This window comes from Larimichthys crocea, chromosome I, assembly GCF_000972845.2.
Source record: "Larimichthys crocea isolate SSNF chromosome I, L_crocea_2.0, whole genome shotgun sequence".
Classification (NCBI taxonomy): Eukaryota; Metazoa; Chordata; class Actinopteri; family Sciaenidae; genus Larimichthys; species Larimichthys crocea.
The window spans coordinates 36,420,828-36,439,757 of NC_040011.1; the positions used below are offsets into that span (position 1 = coordinate 36,420,828).

At 41.7% G+C, this 18,930-nt stretch overlaps 2 protein-coding genes across 2 annotated transcripts; one reads left to right on the plus strand and one right to left on the minus strand.

Annotated features, from left to right (window-relative positions):
* The first annotated feature begins 654 nt into the window (after positions 1–654).
* mapk9 (mitogen-activated protein kinase 9) lies at positions 655–14,376 on the plus strand. Its single transcript, XM_019265506.2, has 12 exons — positions 655–881; positions 6,460–6,606; positions 7,230–7,359; positions 7,906–7,964; positions 8,098–8,236; positions 8,549–8,714; positions 10,522–10,593; positions 11,535–11,717; positions 12,037–12,161; positions 12,253–12,316; positions 13,000–13,071; positions 13,259–14,376. Exons 2-12 carry the CDS (start codon positions 6,491–6,493, stop codon positions 13,393–13,395), a joined length of 1,263 nt encoding a protein of 420 aa, XP_019121051.1. The 5' UTR covers positions 655–881; positions 6,460–6,490; the 3' UTR covers positions 13,396–14,376.
* Positions 14,377–15,232: 856 nt separating this feature from the next.
* si:ch211-247j9.1 (uncharacterized) lies at positions 15,233–18,003 on the minus strand. Its single transcript, XM_010735628.3, has 2 exons — positions 16,811–18,003; positions 15,233–15,863 (listed from the first exon to the last, which is right to left on the minus strand). The coding sequence occupies exons 1-2, from the start codon at positions 17,785–17,787 to the stop codon at positions 15,626–15,628; spliced, it is 1,215 nt and encodes a 404-aa protein (XP_010733930.2). The 5' UTR covers positions 17,788–18,003; the 3' UTR covers positions 15,233–15,625.
* Positions 18,004–18,930: the final 927 nt, after the last annotated feature.

Sequence of the window (18,930 nt, forward strand, 5' to 3'; positions counted from 1 at the left end):
CTCTGAGGCAAATGTACTTTGTGACTTTGGGCTATACAAATAAAATTGATTTGATTTGATTTGATCCCTGACCTTGTATTACAAAAAAAACAAAACAAAATAAAACCTGCATATACACTTAATACACCACACACATACACATATATAATTAAATATATTATATATTATATTTATACAACAATATTAAATGTTTTAATAATTCAAAAAATATAAATAAATGTTCATTCTGTGTTTTTATTCTTGACAGAAGCTTTTCTAGTTCTTTATTTTTAAATGTTTTAATATCAAAAAAATATAAATAAATGTTTATTCTGGTTTGTATTTTCACAGAAGTTTTTTAGTTCTTTTTTTTTAAATGTTTTAATAATTCAAAAAAATATAAATAAATGTTTATTCTGTGTTTTTATTCTTCACGGAAGTTTTTCTAGTCTTTTATTTTTAAATGTTTTAATAATTCAAAAAATATAAATAAATGTTTATTCTGTGTTTTTATTCTTCACGGAAGTTTTTCTAGTCTTTTATTTTTAAATGTTTTAATAATTCCAAAAATATAAATAAATGTTTATTCTGTGTTTTTATTCTTCACGGAAGTTTTTCTAGTCTTTTATTTTTTAAACAGAAGTTTGGACCACGTAACTATGCGTGATGACGTCACCCGCAGGCTTCGCTGCTTGCTGTGACGTTACCCTCCTCCGCGCCCGTCCCTCTGTGCTGCCGCTGGAGTTAGCTTTGGGAACTGTCTGGACGGGGAAGGGTCTATCTGTCGTGACAGCCCGTTATCCTGAACTTTTACCAGTCTAGGCAGCGCCTGGAAGACGGAGAGAGTGTTTTATCTTTGTTTTCGATGCATGGGAGTGCCCTGGGAACGGCGAAGGGAGAAGGTAGGTCTGCCGCCGCCGCCGCCTCCTCCTCCGTCCGTTGGTCCGTCAGATCTCTCGGTTCAGCCCCCCGGCCCCGACTACCGCATTGCTGCCGACAGAAGTGAGAGAGACGCGGGAGTGTAGGCCTGGGTAACTTTGTTAGCAACCAGACACGACGTGAATTCAACCGGCGTTTGTGTTAGCGGGACTTAGGCTGTGTGAACCGACTGACCGCCGAGTGCCAGCGCTGCTGCGGCCGCGGTGTGTCATACATACACGGGTGACTTCATGCCTCCGTGTCGGTGTGTGTATTTAGAGTAGGCATGCCCGTAGCTGATGTAACAACAGCCAAATGAATGACATTAGTGTAGGCCGGGTATGCGCGGGTTTTAAACCAATACGAAAACAGGTGCGGATGTCATTAAAAGCTAACGCCGGTGCTATATTTCACCTCCATGGGTATGTCAGAGGCAAGTTTGAGCTTGTCAACAAATGGCACCATGATGAGTGTGGCATATCTGAAGTCTGAAGCATTAACAGGATGGCATGGCATGTGAGCCTGCAGTACAGTGAGATCATATGTATACACACACACACACACACATGAAATGAAGCCAAGAGGAGAGACGTGTCAAGAGCAGCACATGTGCCACTGGCATCTTTTCTCATTAACACATCTTCAGCATCCTCTCCAAGAAGACAGACTGGTCTCTAGCAGCAGACATCTCTAGTGCAGCTGCAGCAGTCTGGATGTAGTTTTTTTTTTTCTTTACACGCCCCTGTGTGTTTTGTAACTCTCCTGCTTCATCAGGATGAGATGCTGAGTCTTCGGGCCATGTTAATCTGATATCACAGCCAAGCTCACTGACTCTCCCCGTACAGCTGCCAACTGAGAGCCAAGGCCACGTCAGACCCCGAGGCTCAGCTGGAAAGGACTGGACGTTAGTTACGAGGAGCTTTGGTTGCGAGGATGGAAATGTTCCTTGTGAAGGTCATTTGTTTCATCAGGTCCTTGAGAAAAGTGTTGAAATGAACTAAACCACATGCAACTTTCATGACCGTGGATCTGAATAATAAGTTTATGACATGTAGTCTGTTGTGATACACTGCCCACATATTATTACAGTAGATTGTATTGCTTCACGGAGACATTTTGACATGTTTTCCGTCTGTCAGTTTTAATCTGATATCTGAATAACACATGTTGCATTGATCTCAGGTGCCTAAAATTCCTAAATGAAACGAAAGCCACTTAATTCAGCATTAAACAAACACTTAAAGAGTGATAAAGATTAGCTAGTAAAGGAAATAAGAGAGCTGTGATTACTTTGTTTAATTTGGAGATAAGATAAGACAGATTTTATTGATCCCACACTGGGGAAATTCACTTGTTACTGCGGCTCACAATATACAAGATGGATAAGAAAAATCTATAAATGAAAGGCTGAGTCCTTCCTGCAGCAACCCGGTTCAACTCCAGCCTGTAGCTTAGTTTGTATCTTGGGTAAGCGGGTTGGTTGTTTAGTATAGTTTGCAGGTTGGTCGTTTGATCCCAGACTCGCATTGTCCACGCCTGCCAGATGAAATGCCTCAATAATTAAAACCGACTTGAAATCATAAAAAAAAAAAAAAAAATCTTCACTCCGTCTCTTAAAATATAAATAAAATTGGCTCATTAATGTTTCCGAAGACAAAGCGACCAGCTAAATGCTTCCTATATAAAGCACTGTTACGTTATGCTGGCAGCAGGCTGTCTTTGCAGTGAAAGTGCTCTCGCACGCAGCCGCGATGACGTCTGGGAAGCAGCCACTGGTGAATTACAGCATCTTCTTGAAGAAACGTCTGTGATCAGCCAGTTTGGGACTGAGTCACTGGCAGTTTTGTTGGACGTTAATACTGCGACTGTGTGCCCTGTAGTTGGTATAATACAGTATTTTGACATTGTACTGGTGTGCTTTCCTCCTCGTATCAATGCGTTAACAGTCTTGAATATTGCAACAGTAGCTGTATCAAGTTAATGTCATTACTGAGGTATGCTCCCATCTTTCCTAATAGTTAAGCCTGTTTATTCGTTCTGCCTTTATATCCCGTTAGTTTCTGACGTGCCCCGCCAACCTGCAATGGCTTAAATCTCTCCTGGGGGTGTTTCATCATTCATCTACACTAATCGAATCCCATTTGAATCTGAGCAAATCCCTCAATGCCTTCTGGTGTCTTGTCTCAGCTTACATGCAATTTTCACCTCACTACAGTTGTTCCCTGTCATTGTGCGTATATCTGTGCTGAGTCAACTGTACATTTAGCCTACAGTCATGCCTACCTTGGCAGCGAGTGAAGGCCTGTACATACGCTGTGTCTGCTGTGGCTGAATTGGGTTTTGGTTATGATTAATGGCCCTTCATAGTGTTCAGCTTCAGCTTGATGTTTGTGTGTGTGTTGTGAATCAGTGTACCAGACAGAAAAAAAGTGCCTTTGTTAACCAGTGGCGCTTCAAAGCTAAAATAGCAGTGTGTGTTTTCACTCAGTGGGAAGTGTGTTGCATGGTATTTGCTTAACAAAGTGTTGTGTTGAATTGGTGGCCTAGAATTCAAGCTGTCTGCATGACATAAGCAAAAGACTTTAGCATGTCCGCAATTTAAGCACTATGTAATCAAGTGGGACAAGCTCTGCTTTTTTCCTAATCCCAATATTCATTCGAAATATTTCTGTCAGTACTTTTCAGTCCTTCCTTTGAGGATATCTTTGAGGAGGCCGCAGGGAATATTTCAGAAAACCAGAAAAGGGCAGAGGAGTGAGGGAATGTCAGGAGCATAAAAGAACAACAAAGGAAGACAAAAGCTGCAGAAAACGGAAAGAGTGAGAGAAACACGAAGGAAGTAAAGGTCTTTGCAGCTCTCTCCCCCTTGGGTGTAGTAAGAGAGCCAGCTGGACGTACATGTGAGAAGGAGGAGAAAAAGCCGAGGAGGCAGAGGAAGAAAGGAGATAGAGATGAGGAGGATTCATTTTTCATCTGAGTAATGGCGCTATTGCAGACCCGCACCTACTACATCTGAAGGCATATTTTTTGTCAGTGCAGCAACGCGGAAAAGAGAAAAGATGGCATGTTCCAGAGAGATTAAAAACCCGGGCTCATAAAAGAATCAATTCAGAATAAACCAACATAAGAAATAAACAAAAGATGACAAGCAGAGACTCTGTGGAAGGAGATAAGACAAGGCGAATGAAGACATACAGTAAACATGGTGGGAAATACCTCAACAAGATGCATAATGAGGGAAATCACTGCTGTTGAAATGAAAATGAAGTGGGGGGGTTTGTATATAAGACTTATTTCTGGTAGGAAATGCTAATGTCTGTGTTTGAAGACGGGAGATAAGCGACTGTGGGGTTCAGTAAAATAGTTCAAATAATTTATTGTTGAAGGTGCGATCAGTGACAGCATAAAAATTGGAGTGACGTCACCCGTAGGTTTCTGAAGCTGAGGATATGTGGCCTGAGGCAGGCTGAACGTGCTCTAATAGATCAAGAGGTGACGCTGTTCAACTTTAAGCCCTAATATAATTTGAACGAGTTAGTAAAAAAAAAAAAATCCATACTAATAAATAATACAGGTGCTTATGGAAAATGGACTTACTTCTGCAGCCTGTCTCAAGCAGGTCACTCGAGGAATTACAGTTTTTAGCACTTGTGCATTGAACGTTGCTGCTTGGGTGCAATATGTTGAAGTTAATTAACACTCCCAACAAAAGGGGCACGTAATATCACCAAAGTAACTGCTGGCAACTGTAGCTGTGCTTCTGTTAGCTGTATACAGTATTGGAGCTAGAACACAACTCCAGTTCAAAGTACGGCCCGACACACTAAGTTGTATCATAGGACAGGACAGGACGAAGCTAATATCTATAGATGCCTTTGATATAACGTCAAAACTGTAATTTTCAGTTACATGCTACATGTTGCACCTTTAATCTAATTAATCAGAACAATGTTAAAATGCTTGAAGCCAATGAAATGCGGTGACACACTTCACTGCACCGAGATTAAATTATTATTAAATTAAGTCATTAATAACTGATTATTTGTACCATTAAATGTTCAGAGTGTATTGTTGTTTTTGCCAAATGAGACAACACTTAATTTACAACAGCAACAGTTAATGTCTCGATACCCTGTTACTCTCCTCACCCTCTCCTTCTAGTGTGAATGTTTATGTTTGTATGTTTGAACGCTTGTACTCTTATGTTGAATATAAAAAAGGAAAAAAAAGTGTGGAATGAAAGTTTGAAATGAAAATCCTCTAAGTAATTTAATATCATTTTTGAAACTCGATGTTTCATTATCATCAAAGCCTCTCTTCTTTTTTTTTTTAGTAGGATAGAAACATCTCCTTGATTTCTTCTTAATTTTCAACATGATGAAAAACTGCAGCTTTGGCTTATGTTCATTTATCAAAGTATTATATCAAAGAAAAAGAAATGACACAAAATGAAACTGTATTCCTTCCTCTCGCCACTTATCATCTCAAATTAAAATCAAGTCGGTCAGACGGCAGTTAATCATCATCTACTTACTGACGTGGCTCACTGCTCACACGCTGCACTTAATGCTGTCACAGTGTCAGAGCTGAGAGTGAACAGATCTACAGTTCGAGCGGCTTGAGATGTTTTTTTTGGCTCTCCGGTAATCGATAGCAACCTCTGTCCTGCTGCTTCTGTCTTTTAGCACTTTGTCTCTCTGACCATGAAACCCAGTGAGTGCTCCTCGTCTCCTTGTCGCCTTTCAAAGAGAAAAGGCTGAAACATCAGACTCCATTTAACCTGTGGCTGTTTTCTGAAGGAATGATAAACAGTCGTGACTGTTCACTGTTGCATAGCTACATAATTGTGTGTCCTCTCCCACACACACACACACACTCATACACAAACCAACCCTGGCCAGGAATAATATTCCTCCTACACTTCCTGCCTGAGGAGTCAATGCTAACGCTGACATATTTTTGAAAAAACACACACGTGAACGTCCATTAACATGCATTACCACGTGCTCGTCCCATGCTGACAGCTGCACACGTGCTTGTTGTGAAGCTGGATGCAGACGAAAGAATAACAATGCTTAAGCCTAACGCTGCCAGCATCGATGCATGTGTGTGTTATGTGTTTACTGAGCGTGAGTGTGTGTCAGCATGAGTTTAGAGATGGCAGCGAGAGCCTCAAGACCTCCAAGCTGTCAGCTGCCTCTGTTCTCCATGTTTACAGCCTCGGCTTCAGCTCCAACCCACTGTTACCTTTGTCAGAGGCACAAAACGGGCAGTGAGCGATGATAGATTGCTTGTCTTTAGATGGGGCTGAAAATGAAGGGAGTGATGCCAGGAACTGACAGATGGGACCATATTAGGTCCTCCCATTCACATGGATCATTTGAGTGGAGAAAAAAAAGAAAAGTTTCAAGGTTTCAAGTTCATTTTGTGCAGTAACCTCGTCACACTTGTGTAAGATTATTAACAAGCTCTAACTTGTTTAGCGTTTGTGTACAGCTGCATGAAGTCGGTCATGCTGTTTGGGTGTTTATCTCTTTTGTCTGGGTTTGTTTTGTTTTGCAGACAGTGCTGGTGGTCCTGACTGTTCAGCAGGATGAGTGAGGCGGAGGGTCAGTTCTACAGTGTTCAGGTGGGAGACTCCACCTTCACTGTTCTCAAGCGCTACCAGCAACTCCGCGCCATTGGCTCCGGGGCCCAGGGCATCGTCTGGTGAGTAGGTGTAGTCTTTATTAGCATGTTAGGGATTGTGTTGCTGATATCTTGCATGATTAAAGTCAACTTTTGCCTCAACTTTTTGGGGATCTTCTATTTCACAGCATAGAGGATCATACATTCAGACATTTTGACTTGAAAAACTGAGTAATAAAGGTGTAAATAATGAATGTAATGATGGCTGAATTCAGCTACTTCAGTTTCCTGGTATTATCCATGCTGAGTCATTGGGACATTTGATGTTTTTTTTTTTGTTATCAGTAACACCTGCTGTGCTTTTCCTGGGTCAAAATGTCCCCTGTGATGGCAATCTTGGTCGGTTAGTCAGTCTTTCTGTCTGTCTTGCACATAAATCCAGAGCGAGATGTTTTGATAACTACTATCCAGATTGAAATCTCTTTGAGGGCTTTGATTATTTGCACCTTTTGCTTTGTGCAGTGAAGAGAGAACAAATCTGCACCTCTTTTTCTTTTTTTTTTACCCGTTTAAAAAGATAACAGACGTGAGATGGGCAGCTAGCTTCAACGTCAGACAACAGCTTTGCTCTGTGGGTTGCGTTTATTTTCTGTCTCGATAACCTTTGTCTCCGTCTGTTCCCTCCTCCATAAAACTGTGACCAGTTCTGCTCTAGATACAGTCCTCGGCATACCGGTGGCGGTGAAAAAGCTGTGTCGGCCCTTCCAGAACCAGACTCATGCTAAGCGTGCCTACAGGGAGCTGGTGCTGCTCAAATGTGTCAACCACAAAAATGTAAGACTTTGATTTAAAGCATAGTTTCACGTTTAATAGAATACAATAGATGTCAGATGTACAATGAGATTGGTTTAATTTCTGTGTTTCTACAGACTGTGTTTCTGTGTTGAGAATACACTGTATAAATACACTGTATCTTTTGGTATCCACATGATTTGTGTCACTGCTGAAGCCTCATGTTAGCTGGAATATATTTTGCACCCAACAAGGACTTTGTTGATTTTGTTCCTCATCACTTCTAGCCCATTGGAAGCATGTTAATTATCTCTTAATGACCAGGAGGAATGATTTAAAGCCAGCAAAGACTTTTTCTGTGTTCATATGAGCCAAAGCTCAAAGACTTAAAAAATAACGAAATAATGGACATACCTGAGAAAAAGAGAGGGTCAGTTTGCTGCAATTTGAATGTAATCTCTTGCTCAGTGAGAGAATCCAGACAAACCCATTCAGTGCTCTGGCTCCAGTTGGCTAGCTCTGCACAGTGAAGTGGATGTAGATGAGAGAGTAACAGAGTGGACTAATGGCCTGTCTCTCTGCCTGCAGATCATCCGTCTGATCAATGTGTTCACGCCTCAGAAGTCCCTGGAGGAATTCCAGGACCTGTGAGTGGCAGTGGAGTGTTTTTTTTTTTATTTTGCTGCATCAATCAATCTAATGCTGCCTTTCTTTAGGATTCAGAGATTTTAGCAGAGTCGGGGTTTTTTTTTTACTTTTAATCTCCTCCTCGTCTTTTAGGTATCTAGTGATGGAGTTGATGGATGCCAGCCTATGTCAGGTGATCCACATGGACCTGGACCATGAGAGGATGTCCTATCTGCTCTACCAGATCCTCTGTGGCATCAGGCACCTGCACTCTGTTGGCATCATCCACAGGGTAACAGGACAATTACAGAGTTACCGAGTAGCTTAATATTAGACTGGAAAGCAGTGGACCTTCATATTCATGTGGTGTTAATTTGCTCGATAATTACCTAATCAAGAAGTCAGTGGTAAACATCAATTACCATCTAAAAAGTCACACAAAGTTTTGGCACAATGTCTTTTGGCCCAGTTGTTCAAATGCAACACGTTGTTCCAGAATAACTGGTCTTTCTGTAGCTGCTATCTGCATAGAAATAAGCAGCTCGAGGCTAGAGTTTTTATGTTTACCTTTCTGTAGATTTACAGATTTTTTTTCTCCCTTCAGGACCTGAAGCCCAGTAACATTGTGGTGAAGTCAGATTGCACTCTAAAGATCTTGGACTTTGGCCTGGCTAGGACGGCCTGCACTAACTTTATGATGACCCCCTACGTAGTGACCAGATACTACCGTGCCCCAGAGGTCATACTGGGCATGAAGTATAAGGAGAATGGTACGCACAACCAAGCACTAGTATTACTACATTATCTCCAGCATGTTGGCATGAGCTGAAAAGGCTAGACGAAGGAGTATCCCTCCACCGATAAGACCACGTTGCCATACATCAGTGCAATATTTTTTAAATATGACATCAATAAATACATTGTGATCATTTGATTAGCATGATTAGAAAATAACTAATTATAAACACGGCGTGTCATGTGTTGTAACAACCCGACACAGTAGCTGTGGTTCACCGTAGAACCTGATTGACATTAATTTTACTACACATGCATTCACATCTATGTGAGCTTGTATGCAAAGCATGCAGAAGAAAGCCTGAGGTAATTAAGAAACAGTGCAATAATTACATACTTTGTCTAACAGACTTGATTGTTTACAGTACACAGCAGCGTTTGAGTAAGCAAAGAAGCCTAACACAGCTGAACAGATGGTACCGGCTGTTAAAAATAATAAATTCACTTGTAAAAAGCCTGCCTGAAGTGCACAGTCACAAGTCTTTGATCCAGTATCAGTCGGGCTCCAGCTAGTTACTAGAGATCCAGGCACTGCATGTGCTGGAACCATCTTGGAATTATTATTTGTAATTATCACCATTATTGTTATTATCTGCTAACAGTGCTCCTACAGCCTCTACTCAGACAACAAACAGTGATTCTTGTGTTCTTAAAAGCTGCTAAATTTAAGTTTGATTATCAGTGATGATGATAAATGTCCTCACCATACTACTATTACGCTGCAGTGGATCTGTGGTTTGCAGTGTAATGGCTGAAATTACCTATGAAATCATCTTTACTGGAAAGGACTGTGTCCTTCTTTGTTCGTCTCTCTAGTTTTTCTCTAAATAGACCCTCAGGCAACAAAGATGTTGTCTTTATAAATCAGAATAGTTTATACAACATATCCCGAGAGGCAGAAAATTATAACAAACAGTGTGATTTATTCATTTACAGTTATTTCACTGCCAAGAGCATGCTCTACAGAGAGCAATGCATGTCCTGCCTAAAGCTTAAGTTTGTGCTAGAAATGATAAATTACAGTCGAGTTGTTCATGTCTTTACTAAACCATCTTAACTACAAGGTGGTGCATGAAACATGAAACACCACATGGAGGAAACAGGAAGTAGTTAAAAGACTCTTATGTGGTCTGGCCTAACAGGAAAGTCTTTTTGCCCCGTCTAGATTGTAGCTACCCCGTTAGAGCAGTCACAATGAATAGTGTAGCCTGTTCAGACTTTACATTTATGATTTATACATTGTGTTTGTAGACGAGGGCTAAAGTGGTCTGTATGTTCTGGAGACGTAATCGGAGCACAGAGAACTTTAAGTTAAAATGAAACAGAGGAGTTAGTAGCTGTTTGCCTACATATACACACTCTAAACTCTAAAGCAAGCAGGCAACACAGAGGGAGAGAGAGAGAGAGACAAATTAGATCCTACTCTACTAAGCACGCACACAAGGAAAGTGATGAAGAGAGCAACAGCTGTGTAAACTGATAAGCGGAGCTGCAGAGGCGAGGAGAAAGGCCTGGAAGGCTGCGTCTGGTTCCCAAGCCAGAGAGGGGAAAAGAAAGGCAGCGTGAAGATGAGTATGATGAAAGCATCAGGCCACTTTTAGAGGATAGACCAAAATAATATGAGCTCGTGCTCTGCGTTTCAATGTTTATCATTCAGATTTAAACCATTTGTGCAGCCTCCGTATGTCATTTTAATCTGTATTTAGTGTATGTTATATTATGTGCTTGGTTTTCTGTGATCATCATGTGGTATATTTTCTGTGTTTGCTTGTGTGTTCCCAGTGGACATCTGGTCAGTGGGATGTATCATGGGAGAGATGGTAAAGGGCAGCGTCATCTTCCAGGGCACCGACCGTATCCTTCACAGCTTTCACTCTCTGTGCCACTTGTTGTCCCACTTCTTCTTCCACCTTTCACTCGCTATTAAAGCACCATTAAGCACAAAGTTCGTTCAACTTGTCCATCAAGATATTCCCCTGTTATGCCCTCCAAACATGATCACTCAAGATTTCCAGCACGCCGTCATTTAAACAGAGAGCTTCATGTGTTTTCTGCCCTTTTCAATGATTATTAATCAGTGAAGTTGTTTTTCTGATAACTGCAGTACCCTTAATTGACAGAACGAATCAAATCAAATTGAAGTGATTGAATTCATTTGCATTTATATTGGCTGTTTCTAATGGGTTTGGTCACCTCTTCATTCAACAGCTCCTTTCAATTAGCTCTGTCCATTTGCACCTGAGTGTCTGAGAATGGATGCAGGACGCGGTGTGATTCAAGGATAGATTGCTTTTTTTGGGGGGGGTGGGGTGTAATAGCGGTTTACAGCAAGTCAACAGGCCTACTAAATATGCATGCATCTGTATTTTTATTCAGATCATTCTAGTGATGTAGTACTAGGATGCTAATGCCGGTCTGTCGCTCTACCACTTTGGTCCAGACTGAAATCAGCGTATTCTATTACCTATAACCATTACATTTAATACCACATTCACGTTTCTCTGAGGATGAACTGTAATAAGTTCATTAACAACTAGCAACACTGTCAGGTTTCAATTTCTCCGCTTAACATCAGCATGCTAGTATTATCACTGTGACCATGTTAACATCAGCATTTCGCTCAAAGCACCTCAGTGTCTAAGTACCGTTAAAGATCCACCAGTATGACCACACACACTCTTGTCTCTCTCTTTAGACTCAGAGTCTTGTTTTGCTATTTTCTGCACTCAACATTGTGGATATTTATACATTATGTAAAGTGCAGCTGAGTTTTCCATAACAAGCGCATTGTGCAGACATCGACCAGTGGAATAAGGTGATTGAGGTTCTGGGCACGCCCAGTCTGGAGTTTATGAACCGACTCATGGAGACTGTGAGGAACTATGTGATGAACAAGCCACAGTATCCGGGTGTCAGCTTCGCAGAGCTTTTCCCGGACTGGGCCTTTCCTTCTGACTCAGAACACGACAAACTGAAGAGTAAGAATTTTACACTGAAATCCACTTGTTTGACTTAACTTTGCATGCATAAATGAGATGATGTGCTGTATAGATTTTAGTAAAGCAGAAGCATTATACAACCTCCAGAGAAAGTCCATGCAGATCAAAAGTTTCTCTGCTCTAATCTGTGACATTACAGCCACAGAAGAGATCAGGTCACTGAAACCACAAAACAAATCTGACATTTTCTGAGATGTTATCCAACACCACAAGGGGAAGTGATCATTTTGCATGAAGACGTCATGTGCCACAAGACTTCTCCCATAGTAACACTGCCCTTCCTCTGTTGCCATAACAGCAGGTCAAGCACGGGACCTGCTGTCCAAAATGCTGGTCATTGATCCTGAATCTCGCATCTCCGTAGAGGACGCCCTCAATCACCCGTACATTCATGTGTGGTACGACCCTGCAGAGGCCGACGCGGTGAGGAGATTATTCCAGCAATGGTACACTTTTATCAATGCAGATACTGCCTGTGACCTTGCTTATATATGTTTTTCTCTTTGTTTCGCAGCCTCCTCCCCAGATTTCAGATAAGCAGCTGGAAGAGAGAGAGCACACCATCGAGCAATGGAAAGGTAGTATGCACTGCCCTCTAGGGAAAGCTATCAGTAGTGCAGCTTAACCTCCTTTACATTTTAATAAATGTTACAGGAAACTAAACTAAACCCGATTTAAAAATTCATGTTTCCTCCATATCTATACATAAATGTGCTGTCAAGCATTTGATGTTACAGTGAAGAATTACCATTGTTTACGTTTACTTTAAGCCATGGTATTGGTGTTGTATGAGATGAAAATACTACCAACATAGGTACTTGGTGTAGGTTGCTATAGCAATACATAAACATGCAAAACAGTGTGAAGGTTACAAAGGAATCCCACAGTCCAGTACTGGAAAATGTATTCGTGCTGGTCACTGACAGAGTGTACTGTACCTGAGGAGTAGACCTGCTTATGCCTCACATGCAAATACTCTTACGTTCACCAACAACAACAAACTCTGTATTTCACTCACAAATATATCTTTCACCAGTAATAGTTTCATTCACTGTTCATCAGTTTTCCATGTGGAAAGACTCAAATGTTTCCAAAACCCAGCATCTGAAACCAGGAAAGAACGTAAAATGTAGGAACATACAGTACAACCATTTCTAAGAACTGACAGCAGGACTAAAGATAATTAACACATATTTAACAACAGATTCATACCTGTAAGGCTGTACATTTAGAAAAACTAACATTTTCTGTTTTTCTACAGAACTCATTTATGAAGAGGTGATTGACTGGGAGGAGAGGAACAAGAATGGACTGATGAAAGAAGACTGCTCAGGTACACACATGCACAATCCTCATTGTTATCACTCATCTGCAATATTGTCCACCACATTGCAGTAAGGAGGCAGCAATATGCCATAGCTTGAGCTCACATGGTTTTTCTGTTTTACTAACTCTAAATATTCTTCTTCTTTGCACTAAACTTTATCTACTGGTTCTCTCCATTGTGTTTCTTGTATCAGATGTGGTGTCAGGTTCAGCCTCCCAGTCCTCATCAGCCAACGATATCTCATCCATGTCCACGGAGCAGACCTTGGCCTCGGACACAGACAGCAGCAGCATTGACACACTGACGGGACCACTGGACGAGAGTCAGTGAACACAGTCCATGGCCACATGTGTCTGCCTGTCTGCTTGCCTCAGTTCCCATTTACAATATCCAAATATCACTTTCCTTTCTCCTCTTTGCTCCCTTATCCCCCCATTTTCTGAATTCTTTTGTTCTACCTTTTTTTTTTACGCTGCATTTCTCTTCTTTACTCTTCAACCTCAATGAATAGGTCTATTTTTCTATTTTCTTTTCGTTTGTGATGATGTGGAAACTTCAGACTTTGTTTTTGGACTGCTGCTTAGAGGTCAAAGCTATCTATCCTGTCTGTTGGGTCAAAGGTTTATCTTTCTCTTCCTTATGGATATTGTTTAACTTGATCAAGTATATATGATGTATGCATCCATTTGGATTTTCAGGTTACCAGGAGAAGGTGGGGGATTGTTGTTTGTTCTGTATGCCTGTGTTTTAATAGTTTTATTTTTTTAGCGAATATTAAGTTGAGACCAGAGGTTCTTGTCATCAAATTAGAGCAGACACGTACTGAACATAGACCACAGCTGCCAGCTGCTCTCATGCATGTCGCGCCAATACGAACAAAATCTTACCATAAGTAGATCACACAGACACATCTGATGTCCATCGAACACTCATCTGAAGTTTGACTGATCCTTTAGCTAGCTTGCTGTGTTGCAGATCTCCACAGTGGTGCTATCTGCACAGTGTTTTTTCTTTCATGAATCGGCTTGAGTGATGTGGATTTTGAGCTTTTCCTCCTGACAGCTGGGGGAAGCTGTGATTGCAGTGTTACAGTTTTATTTCCTGATATAACGTACTGTATGTAAAGATGTCATGATCTGATGCTCATAGTGGCTGTAGACTATTTCTCTACTTATAGATAAGGTGTGCTTGTTTTGTTAAGAAACTCAACATATATTGCAATCGCCCCCATTTGACATAAGGTACTGAATAATAATGTGTATATCAAAAGAATAGTTCACATAAATTCGGGAGAGGCAAAAAAAAAAAAAAGTATTAATAACTATTTATTATTTTTGTGTTCTTGCAATATGTTGCACACAATCACATTGAGGCTGATGCAAAAATCGGCCTGTTGTTAAATCATTTCAGCGACAAATCGTTTTCTAAACCATTCCATTAAACATGAATCAGACACCACGTAGAACATAAAGGCGGTAAAACACAGATTGCTGTGTTTATCTTGCATGAAGGCGTTAAAGATGCCAATAAGCAGTTCTTGTTATAAAGAGAAATCTGTTCAGGTCAGTAATTTCACTTGCAGTACCTTGATGTTCTTGGTTTTGAAAGCCTGTTTGATGCATTTTTTTTTTTGTTTGTTTTTTTGCCTTGTAAGCATATATGTGTGCGTGTGTGATCAAACTGTACTGTGCAGCGCTGTCCTTCATTATTTCCTTTTTGAATCGTCCTGAAAGACAGCAGTCACCTGGTTGCGGAGGCAACATCTGTGGAGGAAGTTGGCCCCTCAACCAAAAGCAGACTTGTTGTGGTTTGAAATGACTGAATGCGACTGTGGAGTCCTGAATGAAAATCTGGACCTGAAAACTCAAGATGGAAACTAAATATAAAAAAGAAAAAAGAAACTTTGGAGCTGCTTTTCGCAGAACTGATTGCACAGTGTGATGGACATGTAGAAATACGACACTATGGAGTCACTGAGGACTTGAAGCACCATGTACACTATATTTTCCGTTTTTAAACCATGACCTTATTGTTTCAGTCATGCCTTAAAATGACCAGAGGAGTGGCCAATTCACTCCCCCCAAAAAAACGTATCAGATAAGGACTGAGCATTACAGTGCTCAGAACATCTTGTGTGTTTACCATGTTTTAAAAAAAGAAAGATCTCCATTGTATACACTGAACATCTCACATTTTTGTTCAGTTAGTTTTTTCTTTTATTTTCAGAGATGTCCTGTGTGATTGCAATGACCACAATATAATCACTTGGCCAACATCTTTTGCCCGTATGTAACTAATAAAGTGGACATCAGTGAGTCATTTTCTTTTAGTGATGTTGTTTTGTACATTTCTCAGGTTCTTTATGAAGAAATAACTGAAATCCTTCACAACTGTGGAGGGAAATATTGTATATATATATCTGCATTTATAGTGACAAACTACTATTCTAGATCTTAACTAGAGTTTAAAGACTAGCCAGTCTTGTGCCTTTTGCCCTTCTCTTTTGCAAACACTGTTTATATCATCACACACAGTTCACTTTTTTTTTTTCTTTTTCTTCTCAAAAGCTCTTGACGATACGTTCAGTCTTCTTGGCTTCATTGTTGAGCTCTCCGAAGGTGTCAAAGAACTGCTCCATCTCTTTCTGCAGTGTTGCATTGCGTAGATCTGCGGTACAGCGGGCTCTTTCAGACTCGACGATCTTAGCCTGGACAACCTGGTACCAGTGCCGCTGCTGTGCAAGGTTTGCTTTCAACCGAACAACCTCTTCCTGCAACTCTTCATTTCTTTGCTCTAGGCTGGTGGTAAAGACAAGAGAAGAATAAAGAAACTCAGTGTACAGGAGACAGAGACTTGGGTTAGTTGTATGTTTGTTGGTCAATCTGTAACAAAGACTCTGATTATTTCATTGTAGTAGATTAGATTCTGAAGTGCCTGATATAGTTCGACAAGGCAGAACAGGTGGCTTAGAAGGCTGAGTTAAATTGTGCAATTAAATCCAGCTATCTATCACCTTCCTGTACTCTGTCAAGCTGGAAGAATCGACATTTTCCTCTTGTCCTTCCAACCAGTACCAATGACCTTACACCGAGACTTGCTCTATCTATATCAGTAATAAATAAGGTATGTGTTGTGTCTAGGTCAGCAGCATGGCCCCTTAAATTAGCTCTCTTCACAGTGCCATGAGCTGGTTCTATAGGTCAACCACACAGGCTGTGCTGTCTCTTATAAAACCAAAGCACTATTTACCAAAAGGAAACACTGAGTTCATATTTTCAGTTGTCAGTGGAAAAAAAACAAATACAGTAAAAGGTACATTTAAGTATTTAACATGGTAGCTGTAAGATTCCCACAGTAGACTGACAGCAGAAGTTGTTAAAAAATAATGGAAATAATTAAGTAAGTAATAATTAATTTCTCAGTGCTGTGTATTTTAAACATAGCACATAATAAGAGAAATCTGGGAAGCTCTGAACAACAAAACACTGCACTGTGAACTAAGCAGGAAATCGGGTGAAGCTCGGGGTCAGCTGAGGCCTGGGAACGTTGTGTTAGCCTTCACTGGAAATCCACTAAGGGCTGTAAAATTCTCATAGCCAAGTCAGTGAAGTGTAAAACTGAAGCCAAGAGCATGAGGACACAAAGGACATTTCATGTATCTCTTACATGCTGTGTCTAATCTCTGTAAACTGATTACGTGCACTGTTGTAATGTGAATTTAAGACGAAACTAAATGTTACATTACCTGATTATCCGTGCTTCGTACTCCTCCCTCTGTCTGACTATTTGTTGTTGGACGCTAGTGAGGAGGCTGCGAAGGGCACTTGCTGAGGGGTCAGCCAGGGGTACGGGAGGGGGCACCCTTGGAGACCTGGATCCTGGCTCTGGGTGCTGACATCCAACTGGGGGCCATGAAACCTGGCACTCAGTTAGGGATAACTGAGGAGAGCTCGCTGCAAGATTTAGTTGTTGAGGAGGTAAAATTGGGAGCTTGAGATGCAGCATCGCGTCCTCCTGCATAAATCCACAGGACCCTGAGTCCAGCTCGGGCTCCTGTTCATGCTTCATGTCTTGGTCTGGATTCTGGTCCTGGTGACTGGAATCACTTTCAGCAAGGATGATCTCACAGGAGGACCAGGGGCTTTTGTCTTCACTTACTGCCTCGTCGTCTATCAGTCCTTGGTTGTGCTCAGGGGCCCATGCTTGGTACATCTGTTCCTGGAAGCCTGTTTCCATGTCAAAAACCTCTTGGGGGCTGTCAGGGGTGACAGCATCTGGGAGGTTATCGTACAGAGAGAGGGCACTCTTGTGCTTCTCACTCTGTGATGGATTGGGGCTCTTGTTCATATGAGCTCTATCCTCAAGTCCCCAGCTACCTCCCTGTTCTCCTCCTCTATCTCCTCCTCTTGTTCTGTTTACGCCTGGATCCAGCTCTGCTTCCCAGACCTGTCTTCCCAGGGCTCCTCTCCAGCTGCTGTAGCTGTGATCTGGCCAAGCGCCAGCCCCTCTGACCAGTGTGGGAACCTCAGCTGGGGCCAGACCAGGCAGAGGGCTGCAGGGGCCTGGGAGTCTGGTTACAGCCGGACACACAACCCTACTCTTCATTTCCTTTTCCCTGGCTCTCCCTCGCTGTGCAAAAGGTGGGCAGTTGTCGTACGAGGGGTCCGTGGAGCAGGAGCTGGCTGTGGTGGGGGTCTCAGTGGGAAGACAGTGCAGCTCCATGATCCAACCAAGCACATGGGGGTACTGAGAGCCTCAGATAACTGCCCTCCCCTTCTCTGTCTGCTGTAACTTGGGATTCAAGCGTTGGATTGTGGATTTGTGAGCGTGGTACAGAGCCTGTGCCAAGGGCTGATGTGTCGTGGGCAGAGGAAAGTGTAGGAGCCCTCCTCCCCTTTGGCTGGCTCTCTGCTGTGAAGCTGTTGCCTAATGGTAGACAGGTTATAGTCTACGTGTGTGTGTGTGTGTGTGCGTGTGTGCGTGTGTGCGTGTGCGTGCATGTGTGTCTTTAAGCAGGACTGACATCAGCTGTTACTTTAGCACTGCTTCTGAGGGAGGGACCAGGGTGTAATATAGTCTGGCTCATTCCTAAAGACAGTCACACATAACTGCAACCACAGAAATAGACAGTGGCCATGGGCACAAAGTGTGAAGCACACACAATGAACCCAATAATCTGCATGCAAGATTTGTGCAGTGAAATCTGCCAGAACACGTCAATCTTCAAAGATTCGAGATAAGATTTTTCAACGTTTGAAGAAAACGCTACAGTGCTTATTAGAGCTCCTCTGGTTTTTTACTGCTGACTGCTTGTATGGGCCGGTTATTTCTGCTGGGTCATTGATTTTGATTAATGCACTCTGCATTAATGCTATAGGGTGTGTTAACTGCCAAGTGCTTGTACTGTAGACAGAAGTTCACCCCATGGAGTCTGCTGAAGTGCACTTATCAACGCCTTGAGAGCTGCTCAGTATGGAAGCAGTGAAACCAGGATTCAGGTGACAAATCATAGAGTTACCTGTTTTTTTTTTAATCAAATCATGGATGTTGCAGAAATACCTCACACTGTATGGATGAGAGAAAAACTTGTTCTAGTGTTTATTCGGGGGTATGATTAAAAGGCACAATGGGGTGGTAGGAGGAATCTGCAGAAAGAGAAAAGCTGAGAGAACTGGCTAAAAGAAAAAAAAACACAAATCATACAAAACACAAATCCTCACTGGAGTCATGATCAGTGTGTTTTAAATCCACAAGGTGGAGCTGTAGACAACAGTATGAAAAGCCTGTGCTTTAAATGGGCGGTGTACATTGAAAAGCATTTAAGACATTTTGAAGATCAGGAGGATGTTTTAGAGCTTTTAGAGA